The sequence below is a fragment of the Bubalus kerabau genome, chromosome 21 (assembly GCF_029407905.1).
Source record: "Bubalus kerabau isolate K-KA32 ecotype Philippines breed swamp buffalo chromosome 21, PCC_UOA_SB_1v2, whole genome shotgun sequence".
Taxonomy (NCBI): Eukaryota; Metazoa; Chordata; class Mammalia; order Artiodactyla; family Bovidae; genus Bubalus; species Bubalus kerabau.
Genome location: NC_073644.1, coordinates 52,606,004 through 52,629,133, shown reverse-complemented (window position 1 = coordinate 52,629,133; position 23,130 = coordinate 52,606,004). Strand labels below are relative to the sequence as shown.

Sequence of the window (23,130 nt, the reverse complement as noted above, 5' to 3'; positions counted from 1 at the left end):
AAGTCAATTCCTGTGAGCTTGTTTGGGGTTTTCCTTCTTAAGCCACCAGGTGGCGCTCTCTCCCCAGCTCGTCACCCGCCCCCGCCCAGCGGTGTGGGAGGAGGGGAGGCAGGCCCCTTCATGGGAAACAAAAGACAGGCCTGGAGCTGGCTGCTGCTGCTGCTGCGGCTGCTAAGTTGCTTCAGTCGTGTCCGACTCTGTGTGACCCCAGAGACGGCAGCCCACCAGGCTCCCCCGTCCCTGGGATTCTCCAGGCAAGAGTACTGGAGTGGGTTGCCATTTCCTTCTCCAATGCATGAAAGTGAAAAGTGAAAGGGAAGTCACTCAGTCGTGTCCGACTCCTAGCGACCCCATGGACTGCAGCCCACCAGGCTCCTCCGTCCATGGGATTTACCAGGCAAGGATACTGGAGCGGGGTGCCATTGCCTTCTCTGGAGCTGGTTGAGTGGTTCTTAATTTACTCGAGTGCCTGACTTCCGGAGCTCAGTGGATGACTGGGCCGCATGGTTCTCTACTCCAGTCTTTCTGCCCTATGCCTGGTGTGTTATAAGAATGAGGGATGAGACCTTCCTCACCGCAGGGCTCAGCAGCACATGTGGCCCCCTCCCCGAGAGGGGGTCTCCTGGGAGCTGCAGGGGTGAAGGGACCCTCTGAGGCCTGGCAGCCCCTCCTCGGGGTCTGCAGGACCCAGCCAGGAAAGGACCTGAGAGCAAGGCCAGGAGCCCTTGGGTTCTAGCCCGGGTGTCAGTGTCAGGCAGGTAGCCTCCCCCTTGGTGTGTCCACCCGTGTGGAGATGAGATAGTCGGGGATCCCCAGGGGCCCCTTCAGAAATAGACGCTGTGCCCACCTCTGGGCCTGACCCCACGCTGGCCGTCACTGTGCCTGGAGTTCCTGCCGGTGACCTGCCCTCTGGGTTAAAGCCACTAACACAGCAGCCACCAAAAGGCCCGTGTTCAGTGCTAAGGGTTAACACCCGAGAAGGGGAAGGCCTACGCTGTTGACTGCCCACCTCACACAGCCCAGGCCACGTGTGGATGTGCAGGGGGAGTGGAACACACGGGTCAGCTGGGGAGGGGGCGGGGAGCTGGCACGATCTGGGGAAGGCAGGCCTGGGGGAGGTGCTGGGCCCTGACTCGGGGAGGTCCCAGGGCACACACCCAGCTGGCGGGAGGCAAGCGTGGGCAAGAAGCAGAGGCCATGGAGCCTGCCTATCACTAGCGCTCCCTCGGCTAGTTCCGGACACTGCAGAGTCGGGTCTGTGCTGGGTGTGACCAGCTATGCCCGGGAGGCGGCCCACACGAGCCCTGCCGGGGCTAGGCCCTTCCTCATGAGGAGGAGCTGGGGGCTGCGGGGGAGATGTGACAAGTAGCTGCACCCCCCCAGACCTCACACACATCCTGGCCAACAGGGCATCTGGCGGCCAACCACGAACAGAAATGCTCTGGGAACGACTGTCATCTCCTGAGAGTAAGATTGCTGGTCTTGACCGCAAGCAGAGTGGACACAGCTCCCACTTCCTTCTTCCTGCCAGGGTTCTGGGGTCCAGCCCGCAGGAGCAGGGGCCTCTGGGAACAGGGACGGAGGGGCCGAAGTTGGATGGGGACAGCAGGGCTCTGCCTGCTGCCCGCCACCCGGTGCTGCCGGCCTTCGAGGGTCTCGTGCGTGCCCTGGGCTGGGCAGGGCTGGGGAGTCCATGCTGGGAGAGTCTGTGACACGTGCCTCCCTTCTCGGAGCTGCCTGGCTGGCATTGGGAAAACACAGGGCACACGGAGAGGACAAAGAGCTAGAAACTCGGAGGTATTGCCCTCCTGCTTTTCCAGTTGAGTAAACTGGAGCGATGCAGTCCGGTCCCAAGGTCAAGGGGAGAAATTTCACTACTCACAATGCCGGTCACAAAGTTGCTGTTAGCTGTTTCTTGATGCCAGACTGCAGGGAGGGCAGGAGATGAGATGAGTTAATACTTTTGTGCCCTTGAGAAGTGACAGGAAGGGGCCACACGCTGACACACAGGCAGGACAGGTCATCTCCTCCCCTGTCCTCGCGGAGCCGGGGTCCCCACGGCTGTGGCCTTGTGGCTCCGTGGATCTGACAGCCAGGAGGCCACCACCCCCGCCCCGCACAGTCAGCCCGTGCTCGTCGCCTGCACCGTCCACCCCGCGCGGGTCCTCTCCTCCCTGCCCCGTTGCCTGGCCTCCCCGACTCGCGCTTGCTTTTCCCGGTCATTCTGGTAGAGGGAGGGACGATGAGGGAGCCCAGGTGAACGCCTCCACCCAGCCCGTGCTGCTGCGGTTCACAGAGTCATCGGAACAAGTTGACCCTCTTGCTCTGCCTTCAGCAGTGGGCCTTCTGGCCTGGGGCCATCAGAGGCCCCGCGGGAGGGCGCGGGAGCCACTCTCAGGACAGTGACCGGAAGCTGGGAGACTGGAGGGAGATGATGTTTGCAGGAGCCCAGATCCTGGTGATGTGAGGGGTAGGAGGGGGACTGGGCATTCTGGAACCTTCCCTCCTGCCTTTCCAAGCCTGGCTGCCCTTGTTTCCCTTTCCCCGGCCCTCTGCTGCCCTCTCTCTCTCTTCCTTATCTACACTGGACGCCCTGTTTTTCTGTCCTTTATTTCTAGCAAGACTGAGGATTGGGGCTACTTGAATGAAGATGGAGAGCTCGGCTTGGCCTACCAAGGCCTAAAGCAAGTTGCCAGGTCAAACGTGTGTCTTTCTTCCCGTGTCTGTTGTTCTGCCTGCTTGTGCCTATGCTTGATTATTTTTCAGCTGGAGAGGATGCAAGGGTACAGTTCACAGGGGTAGGGCAGGGAGGAGTGTCAGAGGGAAGCCCCTTGCATCGCCGTCTGTCACTTTATGTGGAGGCTGCTTGTTTGCATCAAGACAATGGCTCTTGATGGCTCACTGGAACCTTGAAAACCACCCGGCCCAGCTCCCTCATTCTGTGGGGGAAGGAACAGATGGGGTTAGTTAATCTGCTTAGCAGGCTCTCAGCTCTCTCCTCCTCCTCCTCCTCCTCCAAGTCGCTTCAGTCGTGTCCGACTCTGCAACCCCATAGACGGCGGCAGCCCACCAGGCTCCCCCGTCCCTGGGATTCTGCAGGCATGAACACTGGAGTGGGCTGCCATTTCCTTCTCCAATGCATGAAAGTGAAAAGTGAAAGTGAAGTCGCTCAGTCGTGTCTGACTCCTAGCGACCCCATGGCCTGCAGCCTACCAGGCTCCTCAGCTCTCTAGGACGGTGGAAATTTAATTCTGGGATTCCTGAGTCTGCTGCTTCCATGCTCCATTTTGACCATCCTGCGTGCAGATCAGCCCAGAGCCCTGGCTACATCTGTGCTGCTGGCCCAGCTCCGGGCAGCCTGCCCTCCAGCACACGTGGTAGTCCCCATCGTGGTAACTGCTTGGAGCTCACCCGGGCTGAGTGGCCCGGCCCCAGTGTGCTGCGGTGTCAGCGTGTCTGGCCTCATGCCTGTGGGGTGAGGACACTGGGGCTTGTAGGGAGTGAGGAGCTTGCTGCCTGCACGGAAGGTCCGGAATGTGGACCTCGTTCCATTTGCTACCAGAGTCTGAATCCTGCCCTTCGGCCATCAGCCCTGGGGGAGCAGCCTAGCACAGGAGATTAGACAAACCTGCTGCTGCTGCTAAGTCGCTTCAGTCGTGTACGACTCTGTGCAACCCCATGGACTGCAGCCTACCAGGCTTCTCCGTCCATGGGATTCTCCAGGCAAGAACACTGGAGTGGGTTGCCATTTCCTTCTCCAATGCATGAAAGTGAAAAGCGAAAGTGAAGTCGCTCAGTCGTGTCTGACTCTTAGCGACCCGATGGACTGCAGCCTACCAGGCTCCTCCGTCCATGAGATTTTCCGGGCAACAGTACTGGAGTGGGGTGCCATTGCCTTCTCCCAGACAAACGTAGACAGTGTAATTAAATAAGCAAAGACATCACTTTGCCAACAAAGGTCTGTGTTAGTCAAAGCTATGGTTTTTCCAGTAGTCATGTATAGATGAAGGAGTTGGACTATAAAGAAAGCTGAGCCCTGAAGAATTGATGCTTTTGAACTGTGGTGTTGGAAAAGACTCTTGAGAGTCCCTTGGACAGCAAGGAGATCAAACCAGTCAATCCTATAGGAAATCAGTCCTGAATATTCATTGGAAGGCCTGATGGTGAAGCTCCAATATTTTGGCCACCTGACGTGAAGAGCCGACTCACGGGAAAAGACCCTGATGCTGGCAAAGATTAAAGGCAGGAGGAGAAGGGGGTGGCAGAGGATGAGATGGTTGGATGGCATCACTGCCTCAATGGACATGAATTTGGGCAAACTCCAGGAAATAGGGACAGGGAGGACAGGAGGTGCTGCAGAGCACGGGTTCACAAAGAGGCAGACATGACTTAGCAGCAGAGCAGCACAGCCTGACCATCATGTCCCACATCTGCTGCCAGCACGTGGGCGGCCGCTCACGGCTTTAGCACAGCATCACACATCTGAGACTGCCAACAGTAGAGGGGGCGGAGGTCCTCAGCCTTGTTCCCCAGAAGAGAAAACAGGCTCAGCAAAGTTGGGTGAGGGCCATGCCAGCATCCTCGGCCTGATGCTAAGCCAGGGCTGGGCCAGGAACCTAGGGCCTCGAGCACCGTCTTCCGAGTTCTGCCTGCCAAGGACATCACAGAGGTCCTGGAACAGCACCAAGAGCCTCTCTCATTGACAAAAGAAAGTTCAGGTTGGCTGGCTCTCTCGGCCACATGTCTCCTGGCTATGGGTTCAAACTTGTCCCCACCTGTGAGCCACGTGACGTCTGGCTCCATTTTCTCACTGGTAGAATGTGGATCAGAATCAGACCTTCCTTCTCAGGTTGTTGTCAGGAATAAATGCAGATGAAGCACTCTGTACACACACCTGGCATGGAGGAAGCATGGAATAAATACTAGCTGTTGCTTGTATTATAACGGCTATTTTGGAGTAAGATCAAATTCCTGCCCCATCTAGACGTTTGCTTTATTTTGGGTTGGGAGTGGAAATTGGATGTGCTTTGATATGTAATTAATTTATTAATGGAGTGAAGAAGGCACAGCCCGATGACGCATCAGGACACCTGCCCGACCTGCCCTGGGACGTGGCCTCAGACCTGTCTTGGCTTTAGTGGTCTCACCTGCCAGATGAGGTGGCCAGCCTGGGGCTGGGGCAGAGGTTCTCAGACCTTGCAGAGAACCCTGGCCGTAAGCTCACTTATAGCACAAAGTGGGAACTGATCGTTTGGGTAGAGTTCCTAGAACCTGAGCCTTCCAGTCTATTTCTCTCATTAAATTTATAGCTTGCTGGTGATTACTTTCAGTTTATCGTAAGCCAAGATCGGATGTTATCTAAATATCGTGTGTCCCCTTAAAGTGCTGGCTTAGTTGCCAAATTATTTTCCACAGAACCCTCATTATTGCTTTCCTTTGGTGATGAGTGAGTGACTCGGTCGTCCCCCCGTCATCCCTTCATTCATTCGTGTCACTTTGCTGAGCTGGCCCCCAGAGCCTAGCATCGCCCCCGATTCTGCTGTGGAGCTGACCAGACGTGCAGCTCCGTCCACCTGGGACTTTACAGTGGAGACGTTCCCCTTTCTTTCGCTCCCTCCTGCCTTGGGGCCGTTAGCACCTCCCAGACTGACAACAGAAATACCAGAACCACATGGTACTTCCGGTCACCATCTTTATCTGCATCCCAGGAAGAGGACGACCCCAGTTGGGAGGCGTTTGATGAAAGTTTCTTTAAATCGTTAAGCCCCAGAAGATAGCACCATAGTCACAAAATCAGTAATTAACCTCTTAATGAGGACGCTGCTTCAGAGCCTTCCTTAATTCCTGGCCTTGCAGATGAAATGGGGGTCTCCCAGAATTGCTCTGTCTCCCAAAACTTCTCCCCAACCTTCCCCAGATCTTCTCTAGGTGTTTCTGCCACTTGTCATGACAGCGGTGGATCTTAAACCTCCCCCTGATCATTTGCAATTAGTCTTAGCTTCTGTTTGAACTGTGGAAAAATGTGTATAAAAGGCCAGAGATGAAGTGGTGGTGAGTGGAGGGGGGGGAGGGGAGTGGTCATAGTGGTTAGGTAAATAAAAAGAATAAAAAAAGAGATCTAATACTTTGCCTTTCTCAAACTTGCAGAAAACCTTCTAAAGGGGAGATATGCAAGTAATACAGTTAGTTCTGTCTACCAGAGTTTTGTCTTAGCGAGGAGATTCTTGTGAACTTCGGGGCAGATATTGACGCTTTTACTGAAAAGATGCTCTAAGAAATGTATTTCTGCTGATCTCTTGACATGGAGACAGTCTCTCAACCCCAGACCAGCAGACTGTGCTCAAGAGCGAAGGATGAGGGGATGAGAATGGTGGCGAGATAGGCCTGAGGTCAGGGGTGCTGTGTTGGACCTTGATTCCCTGTCCTGCAAGAGGAAGGCTGGCCTGCTTGCCTGCCCAGCCCCGCGGCCCCGCTTCCCACCCCCCGACCCGTGTCCATCCCCTGTGGGTCTCATGCAGTTGCTGCTGCTGCTGTGTCCCTGCTCGGCTGCCCCCTGTTGCGTGTCGCTCTGTGGCCCCTGTCTGGGGGCGCAGACTCCAGCCCCGCTGTCGTCTGTTCTCCTTCCTCCGGGTGCAGGTTGCTGGAGGCACAGCTGCAGGCCCAGAGCCGTGAGCACGAGGAGGAGGTGGACAATCTCAAGGCCCAGCTGGAGGCCCTGAAGGAGGAGATGGACAGGCAGCAGCAGACCTTCTGCCAGACCCTGCTGCTCTCCCCAGAGGCCCAGGTGGAGTTCGGCATCCAGCAGGAGATGTCTCGGCTCACCAACGAGAACCTGGTGAGTCCCCGCACCACGCGGGGCCCGGCCCTGGGAGGTCACGCTCTCAAAGCAAAGGGGACCAGTGGTGGCCTTTCACCAGACAACGTTCATGTCTTTGGCCCTATGGCAGGAACAGAGAGTCTAGAACTCTCCCGCCAGCAAGAATGCAGAGCTGTTTTGTTTGTCTGTTAACATGTAACTGGCCTCCTGAAAATTTAGCAGCCCTTCTGGAAGAGCTTCCAGGTCGTGCAGGTCAGGAATTCTGGCAGGGCCCAGTGAGGGCGGCTCATCTCTGCTCCACTGTGGTTGGAGGGGGCTGAAGGATGCAAGGCACCCCCCAGTCCCAGGTCTGAGGCCTCGGTTTCCCTCCCGGGGTCTGCTCTCTGCTGTTTATGTGGCAACTGACTTCCAAGAGGATAAGGGGGAGGCCTCTTAAGATCTAGTTCCAGAACTGGCCCAGGGTCACTTCTGCCACCTTCTGTGGACCAGGGCAGGTCTGGGCAGATTGAGTGGTGGGCGGACTCCCCACTCTTGCTCGGAGGGGCAGTGGTCGGTGGCCGTCCTGGCAGACAGTCATCGAATGAGCCTGGGCAAAGGCCAGAGAAATGAGTCTCTGTTCTCAGAGATCTCAGGCGGGTGGGGGAAGCAAGATGGAAAAAAAGAAGAGGAGGAGAAATAAGATGGTGTTTCCAAAAACCCAATTCTACATGGGAATAACAAATACTGCAGAAAAGGGTTGTGGGGGAGGCTTGAAATGAGGCAGGAGGCGTGAAAGGGATGTCGCCCCTGCCAATGGGCAGAGAGGAGGAGGAGGGAGGAGCCCGGATGTCTTCCAAGGCTCCACAGTTGCATGGCTGTTGTGTCACAGAGTCCGTAATGGTCACGGAGCTCCCTGCGGGGACTGGGTGGCATTAACGCAGTGCCAGGTCCCAGGGGCTGATTCCCCGCTGGGGCTGTGGCTGCTGGGAGTCTGCCAGCCCCTGAGGGGCCCCAGCCAAGGGCCTGTTTGGCTTCTGGGCCTCAGGTAGCCTTGCTGGCCTGTGGGCTTGTCCAGCAGACACCTCTCCAAGGCACTCTCGTGCCTTCACCTGTCTGTTTCTTCCCCAGGGCACCGCCCAGCCACCTGGGGCCCTGGAGGCTGAGGCTCTCCTGAGTGTTGCCGTGACAAACAGAGGAGGCTAGGCCTAGAGGACTGAGGCTCAGGCAGGGTGCCAGGCGGCCTGAGCAGGGAGGAGACTGCCATCTAAACTGAGAGAATGCTCTGACCCATCCCCTGCTTTGTGGGTCCAGACCGGGAAGCAGTGGGGGTGGGAGGTGAGGGAGCTCCTACTGGAGCCTGAGCCTGGCCTCCTGATTGGCGGCCTGGCTCGCCAGGTGCCAGGACCACCACCCCCGCCCCCCTCCGCCCCTCCCTCCAGGGTGGGATTAGATGTGTTCTAATCACACTGCTGAAATGCAGTACTTGGATGCAATCTCAAAAACAACAGAATGATCTCTGTTCGTTTCCAAGGCAAACCATTCAATATCACAGTAATCCAAGTCTATGCCCAAACCAGTAACACTGAAGAAGCTGAAGTTGAACGGTTCTATGAAGACCTACAAGACCTTTTAGAACTAACACCCAAAAAAGATGTCCTTTTCATTATAGGGGACTGGAATGCAAAAGTAGGAAGTCAAGAAACACCTGGAGTAACAGGCAAATTTGGCCTTGGATTATGGAATGAAGCAGGGCAAAGACTAATAGAGTTTTGCCAAGAAAATGCACTGGTCATAGCAAACACCCTCTTCCAACAACACAAGAGAAGACTCTACACATGGACATCACCAGATGGTCAACACCAAAATCAGATTGACTATATTCTTTGCAGCCAAAGATGGAGAAGCTCTATACAGTCAACAAGCCTTGACTTGAAAGGCTTCCTCAGCGATCAATGCAAAGAAATAGAGGAAAACAACAGAATGGGAAAGACTAGAGAGCTCTTCGAGAATGTTAGAGATACCAAGGGAACATTTCATGCAAAGATGGGCTCGATAAAGGACAGAAATGGTATGGACCTAACAAAAGCAGAAGATATTAAGAAGAGGTGGCAAGAATACACAGAAGAACTGTACAAAAAAGATCTTCATGACCCAGATAATCACGATGGTGTGATCACTCACCTAGAGCCAGACATCCTGGAATGTGAAGTCAAGTGGGCCTTAGGAAGCATCACTACGAACAAAGCTAGTGGAGGTGATGGAATTCCAGTTGAGCTATTTCAAATCCTTAAAGATGATGCTGTGAAAGTGCTGCACTCAATATGCCAGCAAGTTTGGAAAACTCAGCAGTGGCCACAGGACTGGAAAAGGACTGGAAAAGGTTCATTCCAATTCCAAAGAAAGGCAATGCCAAAGAATGCTCAAACTACTGCACAGTTGCACTCATCTCACACGCTAGTAAAGTAATGCTCAAAATTCTCCAAGCCAGGCTTCAGCAATACGTGAACTATGAACTTCCAGATGTTCAAGCTGGTTTTAGAAAAGGCAGAGGAACCAGAGACCAAATTGCCAACATCCACTGGATCATGGAAAAAGCAAGAGAGTTCCAGAAAAACATCTACTTCTGCTTTCTTGACTATGCCAAAGCCTTTGACTATGTGGATCACAATAAACTGTGGAAAATTCTGCAAGAGATGGGAATACCAGACCACCTGACCGGCCTCTTGAGAAATTTGTATGCAGGTCAGGAAGCAACAGTTAGAACTGGACATGGAACAACAGACTGGTTCCAAATAGGAAAAGGAGTTCGTCAAGGCTGTATATTGTCACCCTGCTTATTTAACTTATATGCAGAGTACATCATGAGAAACGCTGGGCTGGAGGAGGCACAAGCTGGAATCAAGATTGCCGGGAGAAATATCAATAACCTCAGATATGCAGATGACACCACCCTTATGGCAGAAAGTGAAGAGGAACTCAAAAGCCTCTTGATGAAGGTGAAAGACGAGAGTGCAAAAGTTGGCTAAAATCTCAACATTCAGAAAACGAAGATCATGGCATCTGGTCCCATCACTTCATGGCAAATAGATGGAGAAACAGTGGAAACAGTGTCAGACTTTTGTTTTTTGGGGCTCCAAAATCACTGCAGATGGTGACTGCAGCCATGAAATTAGAAGACGCTTACTCCTTGGAAGGAAAGTTATGACCAACCTAGATAGCATATTGAAAAGCAGAGATATTACTTTGCCAACAAAGGTCTGTCTAGTCAAGGCTGTGGTTTATCCAGTGGTCATGTATGGATGTTAGAGTTGGACTGTGAAGAAAGCTGAGCACTGAAGAATTGATGCTTTTGAACTGTGGAGTTGGAGAAGACTCTTGAGAGTCCCTTGGACTGCAAGGAGATCCAACCAGTCTATTCTGAAGGAGATCAGCCCTGGGATTTCTTTGGAAGGAGTGATGCTAAAGCTGAAACTCCAGTATTTTGGCCACCTCATGTGAAGAGTTGACTCATTGGAAAAGACTCTGATGCTGGGAGGGATTGGGGGCAGGAGGAGAAGGGGACGACAGAGGATGAGATGGCTGGATGGCATCACTGACTCGATGGATGTGAGTCTGAGTGAACTCTGGGAGTTGGTGATGGACAGGGAGGCCTGGCGTGCTGTGATTCATGGGGTCGCAAAGAGTCGGACACAACTGAGCGACTGAACTGAACTGAACTGAATCACACTGCTTCCTTCTGCTTTTAGGACCTTAAAGAGTTAGTTGAGAAGCTGGAGAAGAATGAGAGGAAGCTCAAAAAGCAACTGAAGATTTACATGAAGAAGGTCCAGGACCTGGAAGGTAGGGTGTGAGTGTGGTGTGAGTAGGTGTGTGTGTGTCCTGAGGCACAGGTGTGCTCCCTCAGGGAGGGGCCTCCCCACCCTCCCCACCCCAGACACGTCACTTGCTCCACCTGCTGCTGCCCCCGCCCAGCGCAGACACGTGATGGACTCACGCAGACCCTAGGAGCTCGCCCAGTCTCATTTTGCTGGTATCTTCACTCACAAACACAAACTTAGCAAGTGTTCGTGTGCTGACTCCAAGCTGTGTGGAAAGGGGACGTTGCCTCATGGACCGCCTTGGAAGGGCTGAAAGCTGGAAGGCAAAACTTTCTGGTTCGAAAGATCGCTCTGTAACATGAAGCCAGAAACCACGGGGGCCCCCCTCCGTGCTCTAGTAGTCAGGGAGAGAGGCCAGTTCCCTGGGTAAATGTCCCACCTGGCATCTGGCCCAGAGAGGTGAGGCAGAGACTTCGGTGGACCTTCCAGAAACACCCAGAATGTTCTTTCTCTGACTCCCTGCTGTAGGTCTGATCATATTACTCTCCTTCCCTCTTTGCACATCCCACCTTCCTGGGAACCCTCCTCTGGTCCCCTCACCAGCTGGGATGCAACACCCCCCTCCACTCCTTCCACCTGAGCTCAGGAGTCACGTGCTCAGGGTCCAGTCCCCTCGTTCACTCCTAACACCACGTGCCTACCAGGCACGTTCCCATCACAGGGATCAGTTTGTTAATCACCCACTGATGTCCACCTGCTGCTCTTAGATGAGGCTCTAGGAAGGCAGGACCGTGTCCTGCTCAGCCTTGAGCTGTCGCCCCTCATACCCCACGTGCCTCTCCCCGTCTTTGGATTTCTCTTTTCTGTTCCTAGACTTCTCAGTCTCCCGGTCACTCAGATTTTTTCTTCTCTCCCTTCCTCTTCCTTCCCTTCACCCTCCCTCTTCCCTTCTTTTCCCCTCCTCCCCTCCCCCGTTTCTCATTGCTGGGGGAAGAGGGGAGAAGCAGCCCCCCAGCAGAATGGTTGTACATCCTGCGCGTGCCATCCTTCCCAAGTTCTCTCTGGTCCACAACCCACCCTCTGCCATTCTGGGTGTTTCCCGGCCCCTCTCCTGAGTGGATCCGATGCCCAGTGCTCAGGTCTCCTTGTCACACATGTGACCCAGACTGCAGGGTAGACCATGTACGGAGTGTGGGAGCCCAGCGAACCCAGAACCCTGGGGCCCAGACCCTGGCCCAAACCCTGCCCACCCAGGATGCCCGGCTCCCAGGCCTGAGCTGGAGATCTCTCAGTTCGTGCTCCATCCCTCTGCCCTGCTCAGCTGCCCAAGCCTTGGCCCAGAGTGAGAGGAAGCGGCACGAGCTCAACAGGCAGGTCACCGTGCAGCGGAAGGAGAAGGACTTCCAGGGCATGCTGGAGTACCACAAGGAGGACGAGGCCCTGCTCATTCGGAATCTGGTGACAGGTCAGCCCCGCCTCCCGTCCGCCTCCTGCACAACCCGCACCCCACCGACACCCCCACCCACTTTCACCTGCCCCCTCAAGCTGCTGCGTTTCTAACGAGCTCCCAGGTGAGGCTGATGCTGGGGTTAGAGTGTGGGCTGCCCCCAGAGTGTGTTTGGGGGGGCACCCACAGGGCTCTTGGGAGCTGCTTTCCTTGCCACCCTGGGCCTGGTTTGCCAGTTGTATCAGCTCCGACCCCTCTGGTCTCAACACCCCCACCTGGCTTCAACAAGCCTGATGTCCTGCTCTGCGCCCAGCCCACGTCAGCAGCCGCCTGCAGGGCCAGCAGGGAGAGCCTGGGCCAGAACCAAGGGGTCTTTGGAGGCCTGGTTCTCTGGCCCCCGAGCTGCTAGCTCCCTTCTCTGGTGCCTGAGTTCTCCCGTCTGTAAGACTTGAAATATGACAGAGGTCAAAGTGCTGTGTTGAATTGTTCGAGTGTGAGGAACTCAAAAGAGATGGAAGAACGGAGCGTGATTTCAGCCTGGCACAGGTTTTGGTTCAGCTCTTCGTTTGGGATGTTTTTAGTAGCTGAGTATTTTGCTCTTTTTATAAAGGTTAATTTCCCCTACCACCCCTACAATTGCCTGACAACTAAATGTGACGTAAGTTCACCTTAAACAGGCTGTGTCTTGTTCAAATGCCGTTAGGAAAGAACCTTTAATCTCCGATGAATGAAACTCAGAGCTCACAGCATCAGAGTAAAACAGGGTGGAGGGAGTAACACTGGCTGCTGTGCCAGCTGACGGGCAGCTCCCCACGCGCATTGCTCAGGTGGCTCCAGGCCTCCACAGAGCACTTGGCCACCTTCCCTCTAAACGACTTCCCACATGAACTGGGGGAGGATTTCACTGACGGCAGCTCAGGTGCCCAGCGCTGGCTGTTCTGTGGATGATGACGAAAAGTAGAGCCATGGTCCCCACCCCCAAGACGCTGCCATTTAGCTGCTGCAGGATCCCAAATCACAGTGGAAAGTTCCAAGGCAGGAGAAGCTATTTGCAGTCCGCATAGGGGTCAGGCTCAAAGCCAAAAGGTTTAGAAGTCTGGGTCTTAAAAAAAAGCACATTTTTTTTTTTCTGGAAAAATGTTATTGGCTTTCTAATTGGAGTCAAGGGCCAGTCTGCAGTCATCTGTTAAGCCTACGAGATGCCCAAATGTTAACCAGGCATCAGAGTATTATGGCCTGTAGGTGTATATTTGAGGTCAAGTACCCCCTGGAGATGCTGGCAGCCCATGCCGAGCCCCAACCCCAGACTCCCTGGTGGAAGATCTGAGGATGTTGCCCCTTCCTTCCCCCAGCCCACCTGCTGGTGGAGGGGAGGTGGCCTCCCTCGTTGCTTTGAGGGGCTCGTGGGACCTGGATGAGGTGGAGGTTGGGGGTGGAGGTAACAGGGATGTGGGGTGAGGGCTGGGGCTGCAGTCAGCGTGCTTGGGATCTGAGGCCCGGGGCCTTGTGCCTGGGCCTCGTGCTTGCCTTTCCACCTTGCCGGTCCCTGGTTCTTTCCTCCTCCTCCTCCTCCTCTGGGCCCTACCAGCACCCCTTGCTCTCAGCCTGGTCTGTGCCTCCCTGAACCTCCTCTGGAATGGCAAGCAGTCTGACAGCTTCTCCCCTGGTCTTCCGAGGGCTTTGGCAGGAAAGGGCTGAGAGGCCAAGCAGGAGTCTGTGGTTCACGGGGAGGCTCACCAACCCCTTCTGGTCCTTCTGGGGCACACAGCCCAGGGGGCAAGGGGAAGGTGGGGCAGCAGCTTCTCCTGACCACACCCCGGTTAGCGCTGGCCACGAGGGAGGTTGGTGAAATGGCTGTCAAGCAGTGAGGCGGTGGCTGGAGCCAGTCAGGGCCTGCTTAAGCTGCCGCTTCTGGCAAAGTGTGGGCAGCTGCGGCCGTGGGGTTGCTGAACAGAAGACCAGATGGGCTGAGGTTGCTCTGGCTCACCCAGCCCCTGGCCTGCAGGCTCTGTCTTTGGGACCAGGCTTTGTCTTCTTGCTGCTGAGGAGCCCACTGTGTCCACAGCAGGAAGTGCTCGTGCAGAAGCCTAGGGGGTCCTTGCCCCGGTCCCCTGATCGGGGAGCCTGTTCCTGCCTTCAGCCAGCCTCTGGCCGTGGGCCCCTTCTTGGCAAGGACTGTGGCCTGTGCATAAACTTGGGCAGGGAGCCCGCCCCCGCCCCCCCACCCCCCGGGGGATTCTCTTCCTCTGTGTTGTAAGGACAAGGTGTGACAAGCCTATTTTAAACAATTAGGAATGTGTTTGTTGTTTGTTGTTTTTTAATGCGTTTCTGAAATACTGGTAGACAGGGTCCAAAGGAATGTGTGTGTATCCAGGGCATCTTCTCCCCTACTCCTCTGCCAGCCCCCCACCCCCACCCCGAGGAGCTTCAGGAACCTGGGGAGACTGTATGACGGGCCAGGATTCTTACAACCCTGAGCATCGAGCAGCGTCTGCTGTTGAGCTAATCATTGCTGTTTGTTGTTGGCAGAGTTGAAACCGCAGGTGCTGGCGGGCGCGGTGCCCTGCCTCCCAGCCTACATCCTCTACATGTGCATCCGGCACGCGGACTACGTGAATGACGACCTCAAGGTGCACTCCCTGCTGACCTCCACCATCAACGGCATCAAGAAGGTCCTCAAGGTCAGTGTCCAGGCCCCAGGTGCTGGTCTTGTGGGGAGCTGGATGAACCCAGCAGCTCACTGTCGCCTCAGTTGCAAGTTCCCCAGAACCTCCAGGTCTGGAGGGAAATGCCGCCTGATCTCTAGACAAACAGGACCCCCACGATGTTACACTGAGTGCTCCCCAGCACCCCTTGTGCTGGACCCCAGACAGTTAAGAACCTGCCAGGCCATCTTGCCCAGCGGTCAGGGCAGAGCCCAGGGCTGCTGGAGTCAGGTTTATCTGTCTCCCTTGGCTACGCTGTAGGAAGACTTCCTGTTTGCTCCGGACCTTGGGATCCAGCTTTATCTAGAACCCTCCCTTTCATGGTTGGTCCTCCCATGCTCTGCCTTCAGCCTAGTGACCTAGTACTATACGGCCCAGTTGCACCCCAGTTTTCTCCAGTGAGACTCCCAAGTGGCCCTAGACCCCAGCCACTCCCCGCTGGATGTGCACCAGGTCGTGCGTCCTCCCTGGGGCTGGAGGAGCAGGAAGGCAGCCTCGCGGGGAGGGCCTTCTTCCGTGTGCCCGTGAAGAGTAAGGGTCCGCTTGTCGCCAGGCCTGGCTGGGGCCTCCTGGGTGAGAGAAGGCAAGGTGGATGCGTCAGGACAGATGGGAACTACCTCTTCATACCCAGGCACATCTTCCTCTTTTCACAGAAGCACAACGAGGACTTTGAGATGACGTCGTTCTGGTTGTCCAATACCTGCCGCCTCCTGCACTGCTTGAAGCAGTACAGCGGGGACGAGGTGAGTGTGAGATGAGCCCAGGCCCCTGGAGGGCACGGATGCCACCAAGGTGCCCCGTGTTTTTCAGCAGTTAGGTCCTCGTTTCCTTGGGTGCAGCAAAGCGTGTTCCACCTCTGAGCACCTCAGACCCCAGGTCAGAACAGGGGCAGGGCGGAGAGGTGTCAGTCCTGAAGCCATCTCTGTTTTGTCCACATGTCATCCTGAGCTGTTTTGTGTCCCCTGAGGAGAGGGTGTGCTGTCTCTGGGCACCTCTGGGACCTCTGACTCTGTTCACTGAACCAGGAATAAGGCAGGCCTCGATGACCCTGAGGGCCCCTGGAATGAATGGGAAGATTCGTGGGGAAATGTTTGCATAACCTGTCCATCATCTAAGAGCTCCCCAGGAATCTCCCTGAAAACCCCGTGAACTTAATTTTCTGAAGCAGCCCTAGAAGGGCCCCGTTTCTTGGAACGTGGCAGAAAGCTCAGTGGTCTGGCGGGTCAGGCTGTGTCCGAAGCCAACCAGTTAGTCTGTCTGTTCCAAGACAGAGATGGTCTAAGAGAAGAGGCGAGGTGTAACTGAACTGCAGTTGTGCAAACTGACCCTGAAACCCAGCTTCGTGCTTCTCATCAAATTCAGTCCCTTCATCTGAGGCCCCGACTCACCCCATCACTTATTAATGTTCTGCTCTGGAGCTCTAGGGTCCAGCTTTTTCTAGAACTCATCATTCCCACTGTTGATCCTTGAAAAACCTTCTCCCATGCTTTGCCTTCAGCCCAGTGACCTAGTAACATACAGCTCAGTCTCACCTCCGTTTCTCTGATGAGACTCCCAACTTGTGCCCAGATGCTGCTCACACCTAACGCCCTGCAGGCCTTCTCAGCTTGCCTCCTCCCTTCCTTTCACAGTCTCAGTCTCTACACTCCCCACAGTGTAACTCAGTGAGGTGCAACAAAAAGCTTTGTTCCATCTTTTGTGCCAGAAGAAGTTTTCACAGACTGTTCTCTCTGGGATAATAGAAGAACATGCCGTGCCAGGCAGTCTCACCACCCTCGGAATGGGACTTGACTCCCATCTCTATCCTAGAATCTGAACTTCATTTCATCACCTGTTTTTATTATGAAAGGGAGTGGGTTAATATTAAGGAAATAGTGGGTTTATTATTGGAAGAAATGGGGCTCATTTCAAACCAGATATTCTCTGTTTCCTAACATTATACACAATGTCCCTAACATTATACACAAGCTTTTACTTTAAGCAGAAAACTGTATTTAAGGTTATCTCCCTGAAAGTCACTTGACCTAATGCTGTCTGTACTCTGCAGGGAACATTACATAGGGCTCAGGAGGACCAAGCACTCTGTTACGTTGGGCTACTCTTTCCTGTGCTTATATTCCCAGGGACAAGTCTTGAATCACAGTGTAACCAGATCTGCATAGCCTAGACAACAATTATCTTGTTATCCCCTCTTCTGCCTGCTTTTGTTTTCTTTAAGAATTGCTTTGTGACCTGACATAGTATGAGAGGTATTGCTAGAGACAGTCACCCTTTTGAAAACACTGACTTTTCGGCTGCTCTTGATTGCTTTTGGCCTGAATACAGAGATATTGTTCACATGAGTTCTTCTGATATTAGCAGCTCTCTCAACTTGCATATTACTTCATCTAGTTAACAGGGAAAGCTCAGAAGACATGGTGCTATAACTGTGGAATCATCTTGGTTCATCCATTAATTCTGATACTCAATGATAGGCTCTACATAAAATTTCTCATTGTAAAAACATACACTCTGAGCCAGGTACTTCTTCAGGGACTTGTGTATAGTCTTAATATTTTAGGGTAACCTGGTATATTGGGACAAGAACTGGGTTAAGATGCAGGAAGCATGGATCCCTCTTTTCTGGGACCTGCTGCCAACCTGCACTTTGCTGCCTCAGGGAGACTTCAGGGATTTGGACCAAATGATCACAGCCTTTTGACTAAGCAGTTTTCCGAGTCCTCTGTCATGCTAAGTTTTGACTCTGCCTTCAAATTTAAGAGCCATCCTTGAGAACTGGAAGAACTGACAGGGTCTTATAGGACCTCACCTGAGCAGACAGAACCTGAGCAGTCTCCCCACAGTAGGATACCTCGAAAGTGACTGGAGGCCTGGAGGTCTTCCTGTGCCTGGCACTCAGCACAGCACCCGTCTCCCTCTGCAGGGCTTCATGACTCAGAACACTGCAAAGCAGAATGAGCACTGTCTTAAGAACTTTGACCTCACTGAATACCGCCAGGTGCTGAGCGATCTTTCCATTCAGATCTACCAGCAGCTCATTAAAATCGCCGAGGGCCTCTTGCAGCCTATGATAGGTAAGCTAGCACTGGAGATCTTCAGCGCTCATCGTGGAGTCTGATGTGAGGGTAAGCGCTCCCTCCGTTTAGGGAACCGGCTATCTTAGGACAGCCCTCAGAAAGCCCAGGCTCTTCCCAGAAAAGGCAGCTAAGGAGGTGTATGCCGCCTACTCAAAAAGAGTCATGAAACTTTCAACACCAGCCCATCAAAGCTCCTTGAGTAGTGCGAATATAGATCACTTTCCCTCTATCTCCTTTTTCTGTAATGTACTGTATTATTTTTTCCCCAAACTAATTTCCATAGGTACTAAATATAAATTCAGAAAATGTAAATGCATACACAGTGACAAGATATAATACTCTTGCCCATGTATATGCTTTATTCATGGAAAAGGGAAAGAATTAAGTATGTTCATATAAATGAACACAGTAGTAAACACTCATACAATAAATATTTATTGAACATTCTGTCCAAAGCAGGACACTTGGGCACTTGACATGATATCAGAATTGAAAAATAAGAGCAGTTATTTTTTATGTTAAAAGTAACACACGTGTGCATCACTCACTGTGCTCCTTAAAGGCTGGGGAGGTTCTGAAGCACATGGACAGTGTTTTCCCCAAGTTCGGACAGCATAAGTAGGTTGTAAATGAATGCCAAGTAGGACAGGGTCCCACATGCCATCCAGAAATATATCCCTTGGGGTAAGATTCATTCCAAATCCTTCTTCTTGTCTGAGAATCTTCTTAGGAGGAGCTAGTTTATTCCCACCAGACATAGGGAGAACTGGGGATATTTCATGACTCAGACAAGGTGATAGTTAATTGCATCAGTTCTAGAATTGGACAGACCTGGGTTCAAAGCCTGGCCCTGCCACTTCCTGGTAAGGCAACCTTGGGCAAATTATTTAATGCTTCAATTTCCTCACTAGGAAATGGGTTGTTGGAAGATTAAAAGGAATACTGAATGTAAAGCACCTGACATGTAATTAAGTTCTGTGCATTAACTATGACAGAGAAACTCATCTAAGATTTACATGGTCAGAGAGGGATGGAGAAGAGCTGTTTGAACAATTGTTGGATGATCTCAGAGTCCAGGCCCAGGTCAGTGGCCAGGCCAAGACTACACCCACGTTGCTCAATTCTCAAATTTTGGTCGCTCAGCACAGAAGCCAGTACAGAATTGAGTTGGTTTTACCTTTTACCTGTGTCCCATCACCAATAAATTTAAGCGAAGATTTAGTCCACAGGTTTAGCCCAAGATTTCTATGTGGAAAACTTAACTCGGTTGTAGAGATCAACCTATTAGAAATCGCATGCCAAATGTTCTAAGTTCCTGAGCGTCAACTCTGGGCAGGATCATGGCCAAAACCCTGTGTGATCCGAGTGACCCTGAAGCAGATCTGATTTGGGAACATCCGTTGCTCTAATCGCGCTTTGCTTTCAGTGTCGGCCATGTTGGAGAACGAGAGCATTCAGGGTCTGTCCGGGGTGAAGCCCACGGGCTACCGGAAGCGCACCTCCAGCATGCCGGAAGGAGACAACTCGTACTGCCTGGAAGCCATCATCCGCCAGATGAACTCCTTCCACACGGTTATGTGCGACCAGGGCCTGGACCCCGAGATCATCCTGCAGGTGTTCAGACAGCTCTTCTACATGATCAATGCGGTGACGCTCAACAACCTGCTTCTGCGGAAGGACGTCTGCTCCTGGAGCACAGGCATGCAGCTCAGGTAGGCGAGCGCACCTCAGCCCACCCCCAGGGGAGGGGACACCCCACACGCCAGCTCCACTCACACACGGGGGACATTTGTCTCTGAAAATGACAGCCAAATCCCAGTGGCCGTCCTTGTCACAGGCAGTGTGTGACTCAGATCCATCACTTTTTTATTTGTTGATGAAATTCATCACATACCGAGGAGGCTGCTGCTGCTAATTCGGGTCAGTCGTGTCCGACTCTGTGCGACCCCATAGACGGCAGCCCACCAGGCTCCCACATCCCTGGGACTGTCCAGGCAAGAACACTGGAGTGGGGTGCCATTGCCTTCTCCATTGCATCACAGTGAAAAGTGAAAGTGAAGCCGCTTAGTCGTGTCTGACTCTTAGCGACCCCATGGACTGCAGCCTACCAGGCTCCTCCATCCATGGGATTTGACAGGCAAGAGTACTGGAGTGGGGTGCCATTACCTTCTCCACCGAGGAGGTGAGCTTGGTAAACAAATCAGTTCAAAGCTCAAACATTTGCAGACTTTATAAAGGTTGTAAATATGATTTGGCTAGGTTGGAGAGAAAAATCGATGATTTAAGAGGCATGATGGCTCACTGGAGTACAAATATGTTTGCAAATGTTAAATGTAAGTTGTTTTAACTCAGTATAGTTAATGCCTCTTTTCTTCATTAACTTAGTACAGACACTTTAGGCCCTTCGTCTTGGCTTGGTTTTATCACCCACTCATTCCACAAACAGTTACCGAGCGCCACATACTTGTCACGCTCTTGCCCACATGAGAGAATCAAGAGGAGGAGAGTGATAACACTAGTGGTAGCTGGGCTTCAGAAGAAAGCCACGAGGTGAGCTCGTCCCGGTGAAGCCGGAGGACAGGCATCACCGGGCGCACTCTTCCTGTGTCTAAGGTACAACATTAGTCAGCTGGAGGAATGGCTTCGGGGAAGAAACCTGCACCAGAGCGGAGCTGTTGAGACCATGGAACCCCTGATTCAGGCTGCCCAGCTCCTGCAGTTAAAGAAGAAAAGCCCCGAGGATGCTGAGGCCATCTGCTCCCTGTGCACCGCCCTCAGCACCCAGCAGGTACAGTCACTGTCAGCCAAAGGGACTCAGGGCCAGGCCAGCTTCCATTCCAAGTCAAAGGTTGTTTTCAAAGCACTCTGGGCCTTTTTCTGCCCTGGTGATACAGTCCTGAAAGTTCAGTCCATTGGATGTTCCTGCATGAACCAAAGATACTTTGGTCTGCCAGTAACCCTCTGGTCTTTCTTATTTACTTAGAAAGATCAGGTAGTCAAACCCACAAAGCATCAAGCTTAAGCACAAAGGTTTTTAAACACTTACAGAGAGTTCTGGAATGTCTGTCACCACAAAATTTAAATTTCTTTCAGAAATTGGCAGTAGCATCTGGCATTTGGCATTAAATTGTTTCCTTTACAACTATAATTCATTACATTCGTATTTTCACTTAGACTTCATATGTGTTATTTTATTTTATTTTTTGATATTTATTTGGCTGCACCAGACCTTAGTTTCAGCATGCAGGATCTTCAATTTTTTTAAGTGGTGACACGAGGGATCTTTGGTTGTGGTGTTCCAACTCCTATTTGCAGCATGTGGGAAGTACTAGTTTCCTGACCAAGGCTAGAACCCAGGCCCCCTGCATTGGGAGTATAGAGTCTTGGTCACTGGACCACCAGGAAAGTCCCTACATTATTTTAAATAAAGTCAGTAAGCATCTGACTTTAAATTTTCTTTCCTTTCCCCCCCAGAAGTTGCATTTATACTGGGTCTCAGTTGCAGAGATAGTTTGTTGTTGCCGTTCAGTCGCTAAGTCATGTCCGACTCTTTGAGACCATATGGACTGCAGCACACCAGCTCCTCTGTCCTCTACTGTCTCCCAGAGTTTGCTCAGGTTCATGTCCATTGACTAGGTGATGCTATCTAACTGTTTCATCCTCTACCACCCCCTCTTCTTTTGCCTTCAAGAAGTACTACATCTGTCAAAAGATAAATCCTGTCCACACATAGGTGACCTTGCCCTCCATCATGAATGTGCCTGTTTAGAAATGGGCCCACCACAGGGTGGGGGTGCAAAATGAGACCAGCATGAGGAAATCGGGATTTTCCATATTAAATCATGCACCTTCTCTCTGCCCAGCACCTAAAGAACAACAGGATCCAAATTCACTATTGCAAGTAAACATACATTTCCTTACCACCTCTATTAGATACTCAGAGATGAAATGACAAGCTCTTAAGAAAGCTGCTTCCTTCTATACGTGTTTACTGAAAGTTTTGAAACTTAAAATTTTGCTTTCATAAGTTTATTCCTAGACTGTACCTGGCACCGCTCTGCCACTGGGCAGGCCACTTCTCCCACACAAAGAATTACCTTCTGTTTAGATAGGAGAAAAACCTGCTCTTTAGTAAGTGATTTTGGGGGGTGGTGAGAGGTAGGAAAGTGCTGTTAAGACCTTTGTTATAAAAGGTAAGATACCCAGAACTCTTTTAATGAAACCTTTAAATGTCTAGTAGATAAGGCGCTGAAGACTTCAGGCCAACAGTTTCCTAAAATCCTCATTAATTCATAAGTCATAGAGCATGGGGGAGGGTTGGGCAGATATATAGGAGAAAGGAGTCAGTAAGAGAGCTCAGATCTCCCAGGCAGAGCTTTGGGACCCTAATTTACTAAACGTGGATGCCTCAATGTCAGTCCAGCTGCACCTGAATTGTGGGTCTTGTCCGCAGAGAAGTGTTCTCTGGTGCCAATGTCATATATTCTTTAAGGTTCAAAAGTGATTTTACGTTCATTTAGCTCTGTGCTAAACTTTTGTTTTTATTCCAACAGATTGTCAAAATTTTGAACCTTTATACCCCTCTGAATGAATTTGAAGAACGGGTGACAGTGGCTTTTATACGAACAATCCAGGTGAGTTTTAAAATAGTAATCAAGTTTATAAAGTCCTAGGATAAAACACGGAGAAGGCAATGGCACCCCACTCCAGTACTCTTGCCTGGAAAATCCCATGGATGGAGGAGCCTGGTGGGCTGCAGTCCATGGGGTCGCTAAGGGTCGGACACGACTGAGCAACTTCCCTTTCACTTTTCACTTTCCTGCATTGGAGAAGGAAATGGCAACCCACTCCAGTGTTCTCGCTTGGAGAATCCCAGGGATGGGGGAGCCTGTTGGGCTGCCGTATATGGGGTTGCACAGAGTCGGACACAGCTGAAGCGACTTAGCAGCTTAGCAGAGGATAAAACAAATAAAAGAATTGGTAGTTTAGAGTTTAACCTAGCTTCTTTTTATTAGTAAAATACTGCTTCCATTATAGTCTAGAGGACCTTACATTCTTAGGTATTCTCTTTTGGTAAATAACCTACCATATATACAAGAAGACTGAATTTTAATAATCTTCGCCTCTTGGATTTTACATTGTTTAAGTATTATTTCATTGACCATTGTGTGTGTGGAGAAGGCAATGGCACCCCACTCCAGTACTTTTGCCTGGGGAATCCCATGGACGGAGGAGCTTGGTAGGCTGCAGTCCATGGGGTCGCTAAGAGTCGGACACGACTGAGCGA

At 52.1% G+C, this 23,130-nt stretch overlaps 1 protein-coding gene across 2 annotated transcripts in view; it reads left to right on the top strand.

The window, feature by feature from the left end:
• The window catches only part of MYO5B (myosin VB), a 333,083-nt gene that overhangs the window by 301,463 nt on the left and 8,490 nt on the right, over positions 1-23,130 (top strand). The window contains exons 30-39 of one of the 2 annotated variants that reach the window (XM_055559253.1): positions 2,619-2,696; positions 6,637-6,835; positions 10,543-10,636; positions 11,936-12,079; positions 14,591-14,742; positions 15,420-15,509; positions 17,690-17,840; positions 19,270-19,555; positions 20,457-20,631; positions 22,397-22,477. In XM_055559253.1, coding sequence (XP_055415228.1) covers positions 2,619-2,696; positions 6,637-6,835; positions 10,543-10,636; positions 11,936-12,079; positions 14,591-14,742; positions 15,420-15,509; positions 17,690-17,840; positions 19,270-19,555; positions 20,457-20,631; positions 22,397-22,477 — 1,450 coding nt within the window. The remainder of the gene's footprint in view (positions 1-2,618; positions 2,697-6,636; positions 6,836-10,542; positions 10,637-11,935; positions 12,080-14,590; positions 14,743-15,419; positions 15,510-17,689; positions 17,841-19,269; positions 19,556-20,456; positions 20,632-22,396; positions 22,478-23,130) is intronic. The other variant, XM_055559254.1, reaches the window with a different exon arrangement.